We start from the raw sequence: 18939 nt of genomic DNA, 5'->3' as shown, positions 1-18939 counted from the left end.
TTTTCCAACATAACTCATTATAATGTTATATCATTGCTCTTATTTTCATAGAGAGTAGATTTTCTATTTTTATTTTATTTCATTACAGACTTTCTTATTTTGAAATGTCTGTTATTATTTCATTATGACTGTTTGTTTCATTTAATGTCACATTTCATTTATCTCCTTTTATATCTATATATCAGTTCATTTTTATGTTTACATATTTAATATATGTCTTATCTATTCATTTAACTTTGTATACTTTGGGTTTCTATACCAGGTGGTTACTCTAAAGAAAGTGTGGCTGATATAGCATATCATCAAGTATTGATATCGCGGTATGACATCATGGATGATGGGGCTGCAGCACCCCCCAAAATGCAGCTATAACATATGCCGAATTTACAAGGAGGCCCAAATAATTAAGAATTTGTCAGAGACAGTGTTTCACAAAGTTTATAAAGTTCCTCCTGACTCGACAACTCAAAAAGTTGAGCGATTTTTTCAGGGAGTCTGGGGAATTTCTCTCTCTCTTCATCTCCTTGCTGTTGTTGACTGTAGTTGATGTGGCTGCTTTGATCTGTAATATGTTGGTGTTCAGGTTTTGCCTTCTACTGTTGTGCCAAACACTGTCAAGTTGTAAATTATTTGTTAATATTGATCAGATACATGTTATCCTGCTGATCATCCAAATTAATACAAAAAACATGAATGTCGCGCACCATTTTGACGTCATAATATACACTGACCCCTCAGCACCTCCAGTGACAGACTTCCCGTGTCCCTGTATGATGATATGACTTCACATCAAAGGGATTCCACTTATTATAATATCATTATAATATTTTTAATATCCTCTTTTGCTTGCTTTAATTCTGCAAAGTGGTAAGGAGTTGCCATTTTCATATCAGACTGGTCAAGTCTACATGAAATGTACAATAAATGACTCCACCTCCTCTGTCATTATAACCACCAAACTTCTACTGTATGTAAATACCTCTTCAAAGCTCCTGCACATGTCCCAAAGTAATGTCACAATAATATTAGTTTTTTGTTAAACAAATTCATAGCAGGTTGTATGATGTTAGAAGGCCTTCTGAGGACAGCACTGCTGTATGGAAAGTTTTCATTAGCACACAATCATGCTCCAACGTGCATGACATTACGTGACATACTTTTTACCTCACAAGCTATTAGCAGAACATATTGAGCATGCTGTCTGTGACTTTGCATTCACTGACTGCTGGAAACCGAACAGAGCACACAACTCCGAGACATTTGCATTTCCTAAAAGTACAACAGTCCAGCTGTACTGTGTATCTGCAGAAGATGATATAATGTGTTTCATTCGACCGTACAGTTGTTTTGATTTGGTGCGTTTGCTTCGGATGATGTGGTAGTGAATTATTTTCCCGACATCACGAGCAGAAGAAAGTTAATGTTTTGCTTTTTCAGTAGGCCTGCTGCAGTCAGGGCAAGTTGGAGTTTAAAATGCCTGTAAAGCAACCAAACCACTATCAAGGTTATAGTTAACAAGAACAAAACTGAATAATAAAACTAGGTGGGACAAAACATTTTAGTTAACTGAAATAAAAATCAAAGCATTCAAAAAATAGGAATACCGCCTGAGACGATATTATGTACTTACAAAATTAACTAAAATTAAATTAAAATATGCAGGAAATGACTTTGAGTCCTTGTTAATTTGGTCTAATTTGTCAACACAACAAACACGAGGAGGCATTGATGCATACGTTTATTGAGAATGGATGTATACATGACAAGTTTTGTTATTATATTGTAACATGATCTGAACTTATGAAACATAAAACAAATCCTGAAACTAATAAAAAAAATAATGAGATATAAACATTTTCAAACAAGGAAAGCTGAACTGCAACAAGTGAACTATCTTCAGTCAGGCATGAACTCACTGAAACTACACTGAACTGAAAACAAAAATAAAAATACCAAAATACAGTCCAAGATTTATGCTGCAATAAAAACATCCAGAACTTTTCTGGACATATCTACATGGTCAGTAAATGAAACATAGGACTCCATATGTGTTTTATGAGGATAATATATCAATACATGGCTGTTACTTGATGAAGAAAGGTCAGAAGCAGACAAAAATTCATATGGAAGTATGGAAAACATTGAAGCACATGTTTTGAAATTAAAAACATACTATTTTAATGTCAATTCTCAAACAAAGCAAATGCAAAATTGTGACTTGAAATGAGCTGAACTGAAACTTGAGGTCCCCTTGAATCAAATGATGTGCGGCACTTGACTACTAGATCAGGGTAGGAAAGAAATAGACAAATACAGTAGAGTCAGGCACTAAAAAAATGTTCTAGGTCTTTGAGGGTTAACAGCAGTTTTCTGGCAATATACATATTTGAGTAATAAAAAGCACAAGTTGAAGTAAATTCTACATTTACATGTATGTATACACTGTATTCTGTGGGTTGATCGATTATTGGATCAGGTATTCAGCAATTTTCTGATTGAGTCCCTCTGATTGCAGATACAGTGAATTAACTTAAAAATGCACTGATGCAGCATGTAATCTAAAAAGTAACTAAAGTTATCAAATAAAAGTTTAAAAAAGACTCAAGTGAAGCATGAATAACTCCAAATTGCACTTAAGTACAATACTTGAGTAAATGTACTTGATTACATTGTACCACTGCCTACGTTGAACAAAGCATTTGAAAGAAAGCAGACTTTGTTACTGCAATGATGCTGCAGTCTGTAAATGACTGTGGCAAGGTTGCATTTAAAGGTCCAGTGTGTAGGGTTAAGTGGCATCTAGCTGTTTGATTGCATATCGCAACCAACTGAATACCCCTCGTCTCACCCCGAGGACTCACTCTGTAGATGTAAAAAGCTCATTCTAAGGTAACTACAGCACAAATATTCTTATTTTCAGGTGATTATAACGTAATTGTGATTCATCATTCCATGACATCCCCCTATATCCTACACACTGGACCTTTAATGATACAAGCTGAACTATCTGGTTCGTGGCCTCATGCACGGCAGCCTCCTCAGTCTGTGCAGGTAGAGCAGGGGCTGCAGGTAGCTGCAGGTCACAGCAGCAGCCATCGCGATGGCCATGTACTGACACAGTAGTCTTCGAGCTGGAACTCGTCCCTCCAGAGGGATGGTGATGACATAGGGGAGGTAGTTGAGCGTGAGGACAACCTGGATGATGGCAACGGTGGTGAAGGCCTTCCTCTTCATCGAATTCATCTCTCCTTTTCCCCCTCTCTCAACCTTCTTCACCTCCTTCTCCTTTCTTTCTCCTGGGCTCACGACTCGACTCCCCTTTCTTTTCTCCTCCCCTTTCTCCTTCTTCTTCTTCTTCTTCTCCACCATCTCTTTGTCCCCCGGCGGAGGTTTTTGTAACGTTTTCAGAATAGACAGGCAGCAGAAGGTGTCTATGACTAAAACAGGGAGGAAGAGCATACATACTGTCACAATAGAACGCCCCAAAAAAGCACCGGTTGCCAGGAGGATATAAATGCACCAAGAGACCCCCAAACATCCCCATTTGTACTGAGGAGACTTGAACCTGGAAGAGGAAGGAACAGAGAGGAGAAAGTCACACATTAGGTACCACATATTTTCACACACAACCACTTTAAATCTTCTACACGTCTAAGGACATAAACTTTGTGTGGCTTTACCGTAAATAGTCGAGGGGTCGCACCACAGCAATGTACCTCTCCACACACACCAGACAGAGGAGCAGTGGCTTCATAATGAGCCCCATCCCTGTCAGGTAGGTCGTCAGGGCCAATATCTTTACACTCCGCCACAGATAGTGATTCATGAACATCAGAGGTACGATCACGTAGAAGATCAGGTGGGTGAAGGCCAGGTTGAGGGGGAAGAAGTCTGCAGTAAGGACACAGGCATCCTTTGACCTTTGAATTTAAAGTAAAAGAGAGTTTGGAAAACTGGTAGTCTTTAAGTGGATCATTTAATACACCAACATGCTAGAAAATATCCACCTTTTCTTCAGGATGTGACAGATGAGCCAGAGGTTCAACGGGAAGCCAATGACCATTTCAAAGCAGGTGGTGATGAAGAGGATGAAGAGGCCTGCCGAAGGTACTCCTAATTTGCCAGCACCGTCGTTAGAAGTATCACACTTTGCCCAGATATACCCTGAAGCTGAGAAAGACGAGTTCACAGCCAAGTGGTTCATACTGCAGAGGAAGACTGAAGAGAAATGTTCATTATTGTTTGGCAAACCTGCAGGGAGATAATTTGTACATGACAGTGAAAATGAATCTATAAATTATGAAGTAGCTTTGACAAACCTTTCAGCGTGAGGTGTGAGTGACGCTCTGAAGGCAGCTGGGTCTGTTCACTGACTGTCTGCTCACTGTTGTGGGTTCATTTGATAGCTGTGAAACACGACAGATGTCATGTAGATTTGCATGAAAATTACATGAACCAGATGCAGACGGTGCACCTTACTGTGAGCCTACTGCGCACACTGTATTTATTATACGGTTTCAGGGCAATTTTGCTTTCTTTTTCACTTCAAACAGTGAGGACTGAACTGTTATTGTCATATACTGTGTGATGTACAGAATATAGCTATCGAAAATCATTTGTTGTGTACTAAGACAAGAAAAGTACAAAAAGAAAAGTCATGGTATTTGTACAAGTATTAGTATTTTATATATATATATATACATATATATATATATATATATATATATATATATATATATATATATATATATGTATAAATATTGGAAGCCCTGTCTGCTTTATGTGTAATTTACTCCATTGGAACAAATCAATGATATTGCTGTTTGATGAAGCTGTGGAAGATGTTTTGGCTTTTGTTGTCACTCACAAGTAAGGCAAATATCTTTATATAGCACACATCAACAACAAGGCAAAGTGCTTTTACTTCAAGAAAATATATAGAAGAAACATATATATTTTTTAAATGATAAAAAAATACATTTGAAATAATCTAAAGATAAATAAAATATATTGAAATAATAATAAAAATAGCAGTGCAGTAAATAGTGCAAAATATGAATACACATCACGCAGCGGTGACAAGTGTTCCTGAACGCACCTTTTTGTCACGTCTCTCAGCGGTGCTGAATGCAGGCCTCTGATTGGCTTGCGGCTTGTGAGTCGCAGCCTGCAAGTGCGCTCGATATAGTATCAGCGTGTACCGCTCTGGCGGAGGTGAGGTTCTGCTGTTTACTCAATAGCGCGGAGTGCAGACTCCACCCGCACAGGCACTTTCAACAACATAAACACGCGCTCACAATCTTTTACCGAGAACTCGCGCGGAGTTTGGATATTGTACACATATCTGTGGCGGGAGATGTTGGGCCGAGGAGGATAGAGACGATTTCGTTGTTTTTATACCTCAAATTGTGTCGAAACAAAGCAGGATATCAGGAAGAATAGACGTTTTTGCTGGAGGGAGACGCAAAGATGGAGGATTTCGGAATTTATGCGGTTTTCGGAGTAAACGGTCCGCCTCAGAGGCTGCTGAGGTACGATGAACGAGCAACATTATTAACAGAAACGTTAATGTTAGCGTGTTTTTCACCTTTAAACACCGTGCACGTGAGCCTTAACAGTAGCAAAAGCGTTGTTAAATAAACGTTTGTGTACGCAGCCCATGTCATAAATCTATAGCCTATCTGTCGCAGCTCATTGGCGCCTCTTTAAATGAACCGTGTTTATGGAGGGATATTCGTCGGCTAGCTCCTCCGTTATTGTGAAACACATGCCAGTAAATACCCTCCATCTCTAGCTTCGTGTTTCTTGATCGCTGAGAGACGAATATTCACTTATTTCTTTTGGGGTTTTTTCTGCGTCAGTGCTGAAGGTTCGTGCAGGGTGGCTGTTGCAGTTCCTCCGAGTGTCCGCCAGGTGGTGCTGTTCAGCAGCGGCCCGTGGGGGGAGAGGATCTGCGTCAACGCGGAGCTCAACGATGCTGACCGGATGCCCATCACCATCGGTAAACTGACTCCATATAACAAGTAGGTTCACTCTCGTGCTTTTTATCCCCATGATGAGATTTCCACTACTTATTTGTGTAGTAAAAATTGACTGTGTCTGGGCGATGTCTGGTGCATCTTCTGCATCCGGCTGTCATTAAATATGAATATCAGTTATCAGACTGAATGAGAAACCTTTCACTGATTGTAGCTCATGTCCTCCAGGTGCTTGTCATGGGAGCAGTGGGAAGAGGAGACCTGGACCGACGGCGTCACACTGAATGTCACTCTGGAGGGAGGAAACCTGGTAAGTATCACAAACTGTAACAATCAGGACTGGGAATAGTCAAAGGAAAGGTTGTCCTTTAACACACTGAAATAATCTTCCTGTAGAGAAATGAATGGGATATTGTTGTGATTTTAGCATTTAATTTATACAAATGCTGTAGTGAAAGAACAAGGAAGTAATGACAGGTGTAGGCCTATACGTTTCATCAAAGGTAAATAAGAGAAAAGTTGAAACTTTCCCATTTTAAACAACCTTTGTGGCCATTGGAGTTTGTGCGGGTGAAACTCTGATGCAGACAGACAGCAGACAGACAGAAGCAGTGCACTTCTAAATGACACCAAAATGCAGTAGAGACTCTCAGGGTAGTTTTTTAACCACACGACTGTTTTTGGGACAAACATTAATCCGCCAGTGTGGCAGAGAGCCTTAAGAGATTTACCAAACCACATTTGGCAGATGCTGATCTTGAACCCTGATCAAACATCCACAGGAAAAGATCAGTCTTCTGATTTTATGAATCATCACCGAGCGGTTCAAGTGAAGAAGGATTTTCTTTTTTTCTTTAAACCCAGCCCTATTGTAGACACATTTGCTGTTGTCATTCCTGGTTTTTTAAAAAAAGTGAGAAAACATCTCTTCCTCCACATGGATGAATCAATCTTGTACATATTTTCTGTCCTCAGGTAAAAGCAGACTGGGCAGAACCAGAGCTCATACTGGCTGTGAAGGAATACACGCCAAAGGTAATCTGTGTGAATGATACACTGTTACTCATACAAGTATCTAATGAGCCGTCTAGACAGCAAAATCCCATAACAAGAGCTATGTCCAACAGTCGTTGTTGCATTTGTCAATATAACATTTGATATTGTCTACTTACTTTTGTGTTTGCCTACATTTCCCATAATGCCACTCTAGAGGTTTATTTAGCTAAATGATAAATGACGCCGACTGTTCTGACCGTCCCAGGACACCGTGGCTCCCCTCACAGCCCGGGAGCTCAACGGCAAGCGGAAGAGAGAGCGAACATCAGAGGAGGGCGGTGACGAGAATAAGACGACGAAGAGAGGGGAAGAAGAGAACGTGTGTCCGAACGGTGGCGTGGAGAAGACCACACCTGTGCGTAAGGCCAGAGGTCAAAGCAAAGCAGGCCAGAAGCTGTTCAGCAGCGGAGGAGATGCAACAAAGATGAAGGGAGCAGGTGAGAGAGACGACTAAGTGTTGAGTGGTAATGATAATTAATCAGTGATCCTGTGGCTCAGTGTGGAGGAGTAAAGCATTTATTTGTGTGCTGTTTCTTCAATCAACTGTCCTTCCTTTTCTCCTTTCTGCAGCTAATGGAACAGGAGAAGCGCAAGGGATTGTGGGAAGGACGCCTCCTCAGAGCGCAGCCAGGACAAAGAGTAGGCAGGCCAAGACTCCCACACAGACGGGTGAGTTCGTGCATGCGCATTGCATTAGCTTTTATCTGTTTTTACCTTCACTTTTTTTGTCATATTTGCTCACTTTTCAGTCCCATAGCTGGTACGTTGATGCACATCGCCCACCTCAGGTCATAGAATGATGCTCTCTGTTTGTGTTCAGTGCAGGAATGTAACATAAAGTTGCCTTGGGTTTGGTGTAAACTTGGAGTTAGCTGTGTCTGGAATGTTTAGTTTATTTGTGAGACATTAACATTTTAAATACTAAGTCCCTGGTTTTCCTGCAGCCCCACTGGTCAGCCCGTCAGGTCGCTGGGGTCAGACTCTGTGTCCCATCGATGCTCAGACAGCTATTCTGATTGGAGGGCAGGGAGCCAGGATGCAGTTCTGCAAAGATCCAATGTGGAAGCTCTGCACAGGTCAGTCATGGACGACATTATGGACTCACACACATAAGGGGGATTTAGTTTCCAGTGGGTCCACATCAGAGCAAGTGTTTTTGTCTCCAGGGTTCCTATTGATCCAGGGTTCCGACTGAAGAAAAAAAAAGCATGAATAGAAACGGGTCATTGAAAGTGCTTGAATTTATATATTTTGTGCATGAATAGAAACTTTACTTAACATTAATAGATAGACTACATGTAATTGATGTTTCTGTAAACAACAGCTTCTGTAAAACCGGCTAGTTCTCATTACAAAAGTTCTTGTTGTAAGAATAATTATCCTTGATCCGTGTCTCAAACTAAGCTATGTTGGGTCCTTGAATTTGCTTGAATTGGGCTTGGAAAGTCCATCAAAAGTACTTAAATGTAAGGCTTCAGAAGGTGTGGTAACCCTTTGCCTCTGTCCAACAGAGGACATGTCCTGGGTTGCAGCAGAGACTCTGGCAGAGGGTCCAACACCCGAGGCCAGGATCGGCCACACAGCCGTCTACGACCCAGACTCGAGGAGGATCTTCGTGTTTGGAGGCTCTAAGAACAAGAAGTGGTTCAACGACGTTCACATCCTGGACACGCAGAGCTGGAAGTGGACCATGGTGGAGGTCTGTGTGTGTTTGTTTTGCTTGTTTTTTGTCCATTTTCCCGCTCGTCCCTTCCTCACGTCCTCCTCCCCATTTCTCTCGTCTCCTCCAGGCTCAAGGTAAGGTCCCTCCTCTGGCCTACCACAGCTGCAGCATGTTCCGTGGTGAACTGTTTGTGCTTGGAGGGGTGTTTCCTTGTCCGAACCCAGAGCCCGACGGCTGCAGCGACTCACTGTATATCTTCGACCCCCACCTCTCTATCTGGTACCAGCCTATTGTAACAGGCAACGCACCCTCCGCCCGCTCAGGGTAAGATGGTTGATCCATATCCTCTTTCCACACACATTTGTTCACTTCTTTTTCTCTTGGTCTCATCCTCCTTCTTTGTTTCCCTTGCAGTCACTCTGCGTGTGTGATGCAGGAGAGGAAGATCTATGTGTTTGGTGGATGGGACACTCCTGTCTGCTACAATGACATGTACATGTTGGACCTGGGTAAGCCGAGTTACATGCACACAGCCAAAAGGCACATAGACTCACTGGCCACTTCATTAGGTACACTATACCTAATACACACCAATACAGTCAGGTATTATTCTAACTACATGTTTCTCATTGAGGTTGTAGTTTGCAATATATCAAGAGGTGTTTCTAATATTTTGGCCAACTTATTTACCTACTTGAGAGGGGCAGAATATTACAAACACCTTTCAATATAATGTACTCCAGTCCAGTACAATACTACTGCCCTCTAGGACACTAACAAACAAAAAGTAAAATTATGACCTTTTTTATAGTGGCAACAAAACTGAAAAATATGTGTACACTAGGTACATATAGTGGCCGGTGAGTGTATATTTGATTAGAGGTGTGAATATGTAGCACTGCATGCATAATTGATATTTGAATATTTTTGTGTCTCTTAGGTCTGATGGAGTTTTCTGCTGTGAAAACAACCGGGAAAGCCCCCTCTCCTCGAAGGTACACAAATCAACACACATTGAGTTTCAGCTAGAGGTGGAATTTATTTATTTATTTATTTTTTATTATTATTTTTGGGGGTACCAAATATGTCAGAAGGTCAGGTAATCAAGAACTGTCAGTAATCATAGCTGTTGATTTACATAAGAAAAATTGCCGATTCTGTTTCCTACTCAGGCAAACGTCTTGTGTTTATTTAATATGTAGTTAAGCAGATTTTAGTGAATAACGTATATTTTTCTCAAAATAAGTTTCCGCCTTTTTTGTTATTTAATTTGTGTTTGTGTGTGTGTTCCAGCTGGCACGGCAGCGCTGTGCTCTCAGACACAAAGTTCCTGATCCATGGAGGTTACAACGGAAACAACGCTCTCAGTGACACCTTCATCTTTGACATAGGTGAGAGGCAGCTCACAGTTACACACCAGCTTTGTAGAAACTGCTGTTTTGTCATTTATTCGATCAATAATTTGATCTGACAGTGACTGACTTTTATACGTCTTGTTTTGTCAGACCAACAGTCCAACACCTAAATATATTCAGCTTACTGCAATAGAAGAAAACCAAAATGTAACATTATCATACTTGTTAATTTATGAAGTTTACATTATTAAACTCGTCACGATTGTCTTTGTTTCACTGGTTCAGACACCAACAGCTGGACGGAGGTGACGCTCCCTCAGCTGTCCGTCCCCAGGGCGGGACACTCCATCATCACGATGCAGACGGGCGGTCACCACCACTTCTCAGAGGTGGATGAAGTGGTGGACGCCGACTCCGGCAGCAGAACTCTGCTGGTGTTCGGAGGCGGAGACAACGAGGGTAACTTCTACTCCGACCTGACGACTGTCGCTGTGGAGGAACTGCTCGCTGCTATTTAAAGAGTGAGAGTGAGTCAGAGGTGAATCCTCACTGCCTGACTGGATGTGAAGCTATTTTAACACCCCCACAGACTCTTTATTATTTATATTTCTATAGGTTGTCTTTGTCTCCTTTGGTTGTTTCAGCCTTCTCTTCTTTCTTTTTTTTTTTTTTTTTAAAGGGTTAGAAAACTTTAGAAGCGGAGCAACATGGTGCATGTTGGATGTATAATTTGGGCATTTGAATACATAATACATCTTTTAAATACAAACTTTAAAGAAAAGAGATTCCTCTCCCCTTGTGGATCCATATTAACAGGAACAGTGGTTTAAAACCTCAAGGACAATACTTAAGTTTTAATGTACATAGTTCAAAGCTTTTCAAGTTTTTTCCTCAGGTCTAATATAGGGCTGCCCCAACTAAAGATTTTCTTAGTCAATCTTTTGTCGTTAGTTCAAGCCATTAGCTGACTCTCATCCCACTTTATGATTAATTTAATTTGAATATATATTTTTGACATCAAAAGCCGTGATAATTCTTAGCATGTCGAATTTACCAGCAAGCGGACTGAACACATTTTTAATTTATTTCAACACAGTTTAATATTACATGTCTCGTTGTTCAAAAGAAGGGAATACTGTAAATAACTTCCATCTTGCTCCTCTGCTGCTTCACACCTCTCCCATTCCACCTGTACCTGTCTTCTTCATCCCAGGAGTTAAAGTCCTGTAACTTATCCCCTGTCGTCAAACTGGCCTCTGTCGGTCTCGGAGGCTGTGTTTGGTCCCAGTCTGGATGCGTTCAGTCAGAGGCTGCTGAGCCCAGTTCCACCCCCCCACCCCCCCACCCCGGTTAGCTGTGCAGCTAACTAAGCTAAATAGCAGCTACAGTTAGCAGTGTTTAGGGGGTGGCCCTAATAAAATATCTATTTTTATTTTTCACATATCTATCTTGTTTCATGTTGCCTCTCGACGGCCGCGAGTGCATTAATTGTATTTCATAGTGGTCAAAATCACGACAGTTTGTTTTTGACATCGTCTCGAAAAGGTTTGCTATGCTTGAGTGAAAAACATCTCATTTCCTGTGCTGTTCTGTTTAGCACTTGGCTTCTGTCTTCACTTAATAAACATTTGATTTTACGCTGCTTTTTAAGCTAAGTGCTTCTTCAAATTTACTTCTTGCTTTCCTGTCTCTAAAAAGTGCAGAGATGTAGAGACAGTTAAACCCACTTAGACTCAGTTTAGACAACATTTTCCATTTGCAGAATAATTAACACAGCTCTTCAGTCTGACATAAAACACTGAGGTGTACTTGAAACTAAGTGGTGTCAAACTGATGCCATTTAGATGAGGTTTGATGCTTAACAACATCCCCTCTGTTCCAGTAACTCTACGCTAACATGAGCTAACGTCAGCCTAGCAGAGTAACACTGATGTCATCTTCAAAGAGGCCGAGCTAAGTGGAGACGTTTTAATAAAAGATTAGTGGAGCTCGAGAGGGATTATCTTTCTGCTGAACTGCTGATAATGGTGTCACGAATGTTTTGTAACTTTTACATTTTCATTGGATTATACTGTCAACCTCTTTAGTAACAGGAAGTTCATACAGGTCAGTTAATGCCTATTTATTTAATGCACAAACAAGCAGCAGATTAAATGTCACCACGTCTGTTCATCCAAGCAGAGCGGTAAGCGTATAATCATAAAACATGAGCTTCAATTACATTCTGAGATTATATAAACTTTATTGAGTTTGTGTCACAGAAACAAACGTACGACAACAGATACAGATGGATAAGTAGAAAAGTAGAATACATTAATAATGACTACAATACACAAAATTAAGCAGGAAAACAAAATAAAAGTGCTTAATATTATGTACACAAATGTTAACAATTACTATGAAGTGGATTGAGACATTAAAAGAGAAAAGAATCCTTTATTAGTCCCACAATGGGGAAATTTGCATTATTACAGCAGCAAAGGGGATAGCTAAAACAGCATCAATTAAAACCATTATAATAGATAAGGGAAAAAAATCTGAGTAAAAAAGCAGTAAGAACAATATAAACGCTATAAGAAACAAAACTACTAATATTTACACTATTGCACATTGAGATTGCACAGTCAGAAGTAAGTTTTGGCGTGTGTGTGTGTGTGTGTGTGTGTGTGTGTGTGTGTGTGGTCTACTGGGAGCAGTGCTGGTTGTACAGTCTAACAGCAGCTGGTAGGAAGGACCTGCAATATCGCTCCTTCACACACTTAAGGGTGAAGGAGCCTGTTGCTGAAGGAGCTCTCCAGGGCTGTTATAGTGTCCTGCATAGGGTGGGAGTCATTATCCATCAGCGAAGCTATCATCCTCCTTTATCCCACCACCTGCACTGAGTCGAGGGGTCATCCCAGGACAGAGCTGGCCTACTTAACCAGTTTATAAAGTCTCTCCCTGTCAGCAGCCGTGATGCAGCAGACCACTCGATAGAAAATGGCTGATGCTACAACAGAGTCAGCAGGTATAGTCTGCTTTGGCCTTGCTTGTAAAGTGCATTAGTATTGTCTGTCCAGTGCAGTTTATTGTTCAGGTGAACACCCAGGTGCTTTAACAAAAAACACAAATAATGTGAGGGGGTCAAGTAGCATAAATAATTTAGTACAAAAACTGCACTTGAGGGTTTGGGGGCTTAGTAAGTCTTCCTGCAGATATCCTCACATATTAGGGCTGGGCGATGTGGCTATTAAAATAATATATCAATATTTTCTGGCTATATTGTGATACATGATCTACTGTATTGATATTAATATTATGAAATCTCCTCAAAAGCACAAGTGCTAGGGCTGTGGGATAAAATCAAACATCCAGTGTTTCCCACTGACACTAGTTCATGGATCAAAAAAAAATAAAAGTATAAAATAAACTTGGGTGGCCTGAATTTGAGTCATTTGAGTTTTAGCCTAACGAGTGTTTAAAGTTTAAAGATTTGAGCAGCATGAATGCAGATTGAGTAACTCTGACCTCCTGACCTCTTTTACCTCAAAGGAGAAGCAGGAGAATCAGAATAAAGATGAAACCTGGAAAATACTGTAAAAGCAGGAGAAGACCAAAGCGAGAAACACTCACGTGCCCACAAAAAGGTTTTGTGCTGTTTTGGCATCTTACTGGAAAACAGAGCATGGAACTGGTTTCACCTACTCGGTGGCATTTCCTCTGGTGATGCAAAGGAAAGCCGGGCTTCCTCAAAATCTTTAATCAAAAACAAATCAATCTCCTCATTTCCCTGTAATACTTTTAGGTACATGGCCTTTCCCACTTCCACTGCAAACCATAAAATATGCAACATACTTAATGGGCTGTGAAGAAAGTCCTCATTACTTTGGTTGTAATTAAAGGGTATGTGGTTGAAGTCATTTATTTTTTTCATATTTCAGATTTCAGTAAAGTACATCATGTTGCACTAACTGTTATTGTAGCACAGTCTGTACAGATTGAGCCTATTTTTGGCCTAAGCTTCTTACTTCTTCACTAATTTTGCCCACGCTATGAGTCAGCACCTACTAAATTGCCAGGTTAAGGAAGGATAAGTCTGTTAGGCCATGAATTAGGCAAAAGAGAGATGATCCTTGTACTTTTCACTCAATAATTTTATGTTTGAGCATGTTCTCGTTCGTCTCTTCTTCTATAATCATGTTTGGTACATCTTGTCTCAAAAGGTTGCAGCGCAAATGTATATCTGCACCTGCTGTAATTATTCCAGTAGATTATTTTCAGTGCTCTGGTAATCACAGTATGTCTCTATGAATCATCAGCTGTCCAGGACCAGCTATATCAAGGCAAATTGCTCCTTCTTATAATCAATAAATCATGTACGAACTACGAACCACCAAACATTGTAACTATGTCTCTCATGTATTCACGCCAGTTTATCTGAAATCTCTGTGAATCACTTTGCGAATGGCATTTTGAACTTCTGTTGTTGCGACTCTCTACTCAAGTTCTCTGAACCTAACCAACTAGCAAAGTACTAGCCAATCACAAGCAGAGTAGGGCAGGTCACGCCTTTGCCATAGTCAAATTTATCATTTAGCAAGCACCGGGTACGCCACATTGGACTGACATGCTTCTACAGAAGCCTAGAACGGACAAACCAAGCACCGGCAATTTGAGTTTTTTATGTGTTTTTGGTAGCCACTGTAGGGAAGGTGAGGCGAGGGATATTTAGTTGGTTGCAACAATAGATGTCACTAAATCGTACACACTGGTCTTTTGAAGAATTACTTTGATTACTTCCAAACTTTGTTCAATAACCGGCTTGCTGAGAGGGAAGTCACTGGTAGCAGATGGGTGTTTCATGCTTCACTGCTTTTAGATCATACGTGTGACAACGTGGAACAGAAGGCTGCTTTAATCAGATGTCACAACAATCAAGATCCGCATATCACCACAGAGTTACCAACAGCAGGACTGAGTGTGAGCTCGATTCTTGTAGAGATGAACGGAAATGCAAAAAGACTGGGGCGATTTCCTGACAATAATGTATCAACAGTCTGATGAGGTGTATAAGGACGCCAGCCTCCACAGAGAAAATCACTGGCTTCATATTAAAAATAACTGTTATTACATCCTCAATCTGCCCGGATACATTTGGCAGACTGAAATGGGAGACTGGAGATAAAAAGGCTGGTATGCTTTTTAATGTCCGTCCAATGAGAGTTAAAATACCCCTAATAATCAGCTGCAATTAACAGTCTGCAGTTCAGCCTCCTACTCAGAGTGTCATTTCTTCTCCAAAGCAAAATAGGAGGACGGCTTCCAAGAAAACATGCGCTTTCATCCAAGTATTTATGGGACACAGCAGGAAATAGTGTCAGGATAGGATATAGGTTTTATTTATTTAGATAGATAGATAGATAGATAGATAGATAGATAGTACTGTGTAATATTTTCAGACATCCTGCAGATGGCGACACTTCAGCACATTTTTCCCCAGAAACTACCTTGACTGCCACTCAGTTTGTCATTTAAAACCTTTAAAATGTGTCATTGAGTTCATGTGGTCAAAAACACGACCCGTTGTGACATTTTCTGACGTTTTTCAACACTCGGTCACAAAAAAACTGTACAATACATGTGACATCCGCTCCCCTGTGATCCACCATCGACTTGGACACGCTCCAATATGCTGAAACTGAAAAAGAAGAGGACATATTCTGCCAAATTTTGAGAGCACACTGATGGATAAGTTGCAACAAAGACAGAGGGACACAGTAAGAAGGGTACTGATGATATGAATACACTTTTATACACTGAAAACAGGCATGTTTGTCTCCGTTCACAGTGTATATATCCCTGAGCACACTGAGTCCATCATCAGGGATGTGATTTTTCCCTTGATTCATCGGGAAATCCTGCCAGTTGGATGCTCTCCCAGTCATTACTAACAAGCCTCTCATACCCCTTCATTTCCTGATTTCTTTTTTATTTTCTCCATAACATCCTCGCATTGTGCGAATGCTGAATATTTGGTATGGTGAGCAGTCTCTGCGGACGTCCACATTGACAGAGTTCATACATCACCACTTCCAGTGGCAGCCATATTACCTTCTTCGTCAGTCTATGGCTGTTGCTAAGTAACTTGGGAATGTCTACGCCAGCTGTCAGCATCTCACAGTCACACTTATGGATACATATTTACAAATGCCGCTTTAACAGCTGCGATCGCACAGAGGACCCATAATTCAACCACACAACAGTGTAGTTTGACAATAGGGCATGGTCTCAGATAAAAACGATGGGGATATTTGGGAAGAAAATGATATTTCCCACCAAAATTCTGTGTAGTTAACAGAAGAAAGTGGTATTTTACAGAATAATCATTAAACTACCCTTCAACTACCCCATATGCCAGCAAAGATCACCCTGCCCTAAGACCCTTCTTATTATGCATATGCCTAATATGTTATTCAGTTTCACTTGAGTAAGAAGTGTGTTGTTTTTCTGGTAGTTTCATCTGTTACGTATAGAGCTGCAACGACTCGTCGATTAATCTATTATTTAATTCATCACCAACTATTTGGATAATCGATTAAGCAGTTTCTCTACAGAGAAAAACAACTACAAATGTAATATTCATCCACTCCATTTGTAATATCAGTCAGCTACACTATTAGACCTGACCTATTTTTTTAAAAAAAAAATCATACACATGGATGGATTTACTTGTTTGGGGTCCTGGGACAAAAAATAGTTTTGGACACAGGGATCTTAATTAACATTAATGGTACAAATTTGCAAGTAACTGAATTATAAAACAGTAGCAGACGCATATTTGGATCTAGGGCTTTTGGGGGTGTGTGGTTTCTATCTTCGGAGAGCTCGAGAACATCCCTGGGCTGGCAGGATGTGAGGAACACACACAATCCCCCTGCACCTGCCATCTACCAACCTGAAGGAATCGCGGTCACCAGCAAAGGTTCGGAAAAAGCCGAGTACAGCCGAACACAGGACGAACCCCCCTCCCTCTCCCGTCCTCCTCTTTCAGTCGTGGTGCAAGCAGCCATGTTGCCGCGAGCTTGTTCCGGTATCAGGGCAGGATCGTGCGCATAGACTGCATTCGGGCGCAGCTCCTCGCCTCTCTCCCCCTGCCGCCCGTGACACGCACCTCCTAACAAGAAAACCCCAGTTTGCCGATAATGGATTTTACAACTTGATGATTCCTGCTTCAGTCGGCTGGCGACGGGAATAATAGCAGTCGGTGTACCGACAGGACGAACTGGTATATCGCCACACTGCAGTGCAGCACTGGTGAACGACCTTATTCCAATCACGCAACACAAGGAAGAGCGCCGGTGATTTCCGTGGATTTTGAGTTTTGTGGGCTGCTCAGTGGCAGTCACCGCCACTGCGGCCGCAGGAGGATAAGCTAACTAGCTAGCTTTGCTTCGAAAGAAACACCGAATTAGCTAGCTACATGGTGCTAATATTTGGTCAGCCACTTAGCTAGCGCAACAAATTAATTCGTGTTTCTCACCTGCCATGTGACCATTTTACATGGTACTGCTTTTATTTTTCGGATACTCTAACCTGGATATCAACCTGGGAACATTTTGAATTGTTTTGTGTGAGTTGAGAAGGTCGAGACCTCGCCGGGAATAACTTTGGCCTGAAAGTTTGTAGACCCCGGACCTGGTCTCAGACCTGAAAGGAAACATATCTGCCACGAAAAGAGAAAAACAGGCGTCGACACAGCGTTATGAAAACGACGCTGGATAAACACTTGTTGTAGATTTTCGGCGACAGTTTTGGCTTCCTTAGACGTTAGTTAGCAGCCTACAGGTTAGCATGCTACCTACCTAATTGAACCTTGTCTTGTTCAATACAACCGTTGCCCAACTTTTCTTCAAGCTAGCCCAAGTAGCTAGCTGGCCAAAACGTCACCGCTTCAGGCTGGTAGCTGGCTGGTCTCCATCGACGCCGATAAATGCTAATTGGAAACTGAATGTTTTCACACTCAGACCGAAGCTAAAGAAGTCATTTGCTTTTTCCTGTTTTGTGCGTGTTGACAAACATGGGACGTGCGTTTGCCGCTAGCTAGTTTCCAGCTAGCTGGCTAACTCGGCTAGCCGCTGATGTGGGATTCAACTTGTTGATTCACGGGCTATCTGTCGTGCTGCTAGCTGGCTAGCACTGGACATCTGTTGGAAATTTCCCTCTACCATCAACGAGACAGGTTTTAAATGCACAATAGACACTGAAGAATCGTCCTTGTTTCACCGTTCCTTTTCCCCTTTTTGGCAACTTCAAGTCTTTCAAAAATGTCAACAAGGATCCCTCTGGTGCAAGTCATTGAAAATTCGACCGGGCAGGTAAGATGTACATCTAAAATAATTCTCCAGTAGTTGATATTTGCCTATAAATTAATCTATTTGTCTGTTATGGAGAGAGGGCCTAGATGGCCTTCCAGAGTCTCTGGTTGTCTTTTGCCTTTTCTCTGTCTCTGTTGTCTTTGCCACACAGCAGTGATTCACCAGCTTGCCTACGCACTCGCTGGATTTCCCACTCCTTGCAGAACAGAAGAACAAATTTAGGTTTCTGTTTAGTCTGTGTGTTGGGGCATGTCCTCCTACTTGACTTTTCATTACTTTGACCTGTTGCAGTACAGACAACCCTGTCAGGCAGTTCCACGTGAATTCTGCATAGTTGACAATACTGCAACCCAGCATCCACATATTAGCCAGATGCGTTGTTATTTCAGCACGGGTTTGTGTGCTTTACGCACCCTTGGCCATTAGAACAACTCATAATCCACTATTTAAAGTGTCAAAACAATCGAGTGGTGTTTGAGGTATTCTTTTCCAAAGAGAGAAGAAGGTTGACTTTTGTTGGAGACTTTATGTTT

General features: G+C 41.3%; 2 protein-coding genes across 19 annotated transcripts in view; both read left to right on the top strand.

The window, feature by feature from the left end:
* The first annotated feature begins 5343 nt into the window (after nucleotides 1-5343).
* On the top strand, nucleotides 5344-11689 carry krcp (kelch repeat-containing protein). The gene is made up of 13 exons (XM_073475172.1): nucleotides 5344-5531; nucleotides 5862-6023; nucleotides 6207-6288; nucleotides 6954-7013; nucleotides 7240-7471; nucleotides 7605-7703; nucleotides 7979-8110; nucleotides 8546-8733; nucleotides 8825-9021; nucleotides 9112-9206; nucleotides 9638-9692; nucleotides 9991-10088; nucleotides 10338-11689. The coding sequence occupies exons 1-13, from the start codon at nucleotides 5470-5472 to the stop codon at nucleotides 10568-10570; spliced, it is 1695 nt and encodes a 564-aa protein (XP_073331273.1). The 5' UTR covers nucleotides 5344-5469; the 3' UTR covers nucleotides 10571-11689.
* Nucleotides 11690-17081: 5392 nt separating this feature from the next.
* The window catches only part of mark2b (MAP/microtubule affinity-regulating kinase 2b), a 50731-nt gene continuing 48873 nt past the window's right edge, over nucleotides 17082-18939 (top strand). For 11 of the 18 annotated variants that reach the window (XM_073475218.1, XM_073475227.1, XM_073475225.1 and 8 more), the window contains exon 1: nucleotides 18258-18406. In XM_073475218.1, the coding sequence (XP_073331319.1) occupies nucleotides 18356-18406 (51 nt within the window). In that variant the 5' untranslated portion in view covers nucleotides 18258-18355. Of the gene's footprint in view, nucleotides 18407-18939 lie in introns of all 18 variants that reach the window. The other 7 variants (XM_073475234.1, XM_073475231.1, XM_073475236.1 and 4 more) reach the window with 4 other exon arrangements.

The sequence above is a fragment of the Pagrus major genome, chromosome 10 (genome assembly GCF_040436345.1).
Source record: "Pagrus major chromosome 10, Pma_NU_1.0".
Classification (NCBI taxonomy): Eukaryota; Metazoa; Chordata; class Actinopteri; order Spariformes; family Sparidae; genus Pagrus; species Pagrus major.
This window is presented reverse-complemented; position numbering and strand designations above follow the sequence as displayed.

Coding starts and splice junctions, on each gene's coding strand:
- krcp (XM_073475172.1), top strand. CDS start 5,470: ATGGAGGATTTCGGAATTTATGCGGTTTTCGGAGTAAACGGTCCGCCT. Junction 9,207..9,637: donor CATGTACATGTTGGACCTGG/GTAAGCCGAGTT, acceptor TGTGTCTCTTAG/GTCTGATGGAGTTTTCTGCT. Junction 10,089..10,337: donor CACCTTCATCTTTGACATAG/GTGAGAGGCAGC, acceptor TCACTGGTTCAG/ACACCAACAGCTGGACGGAG.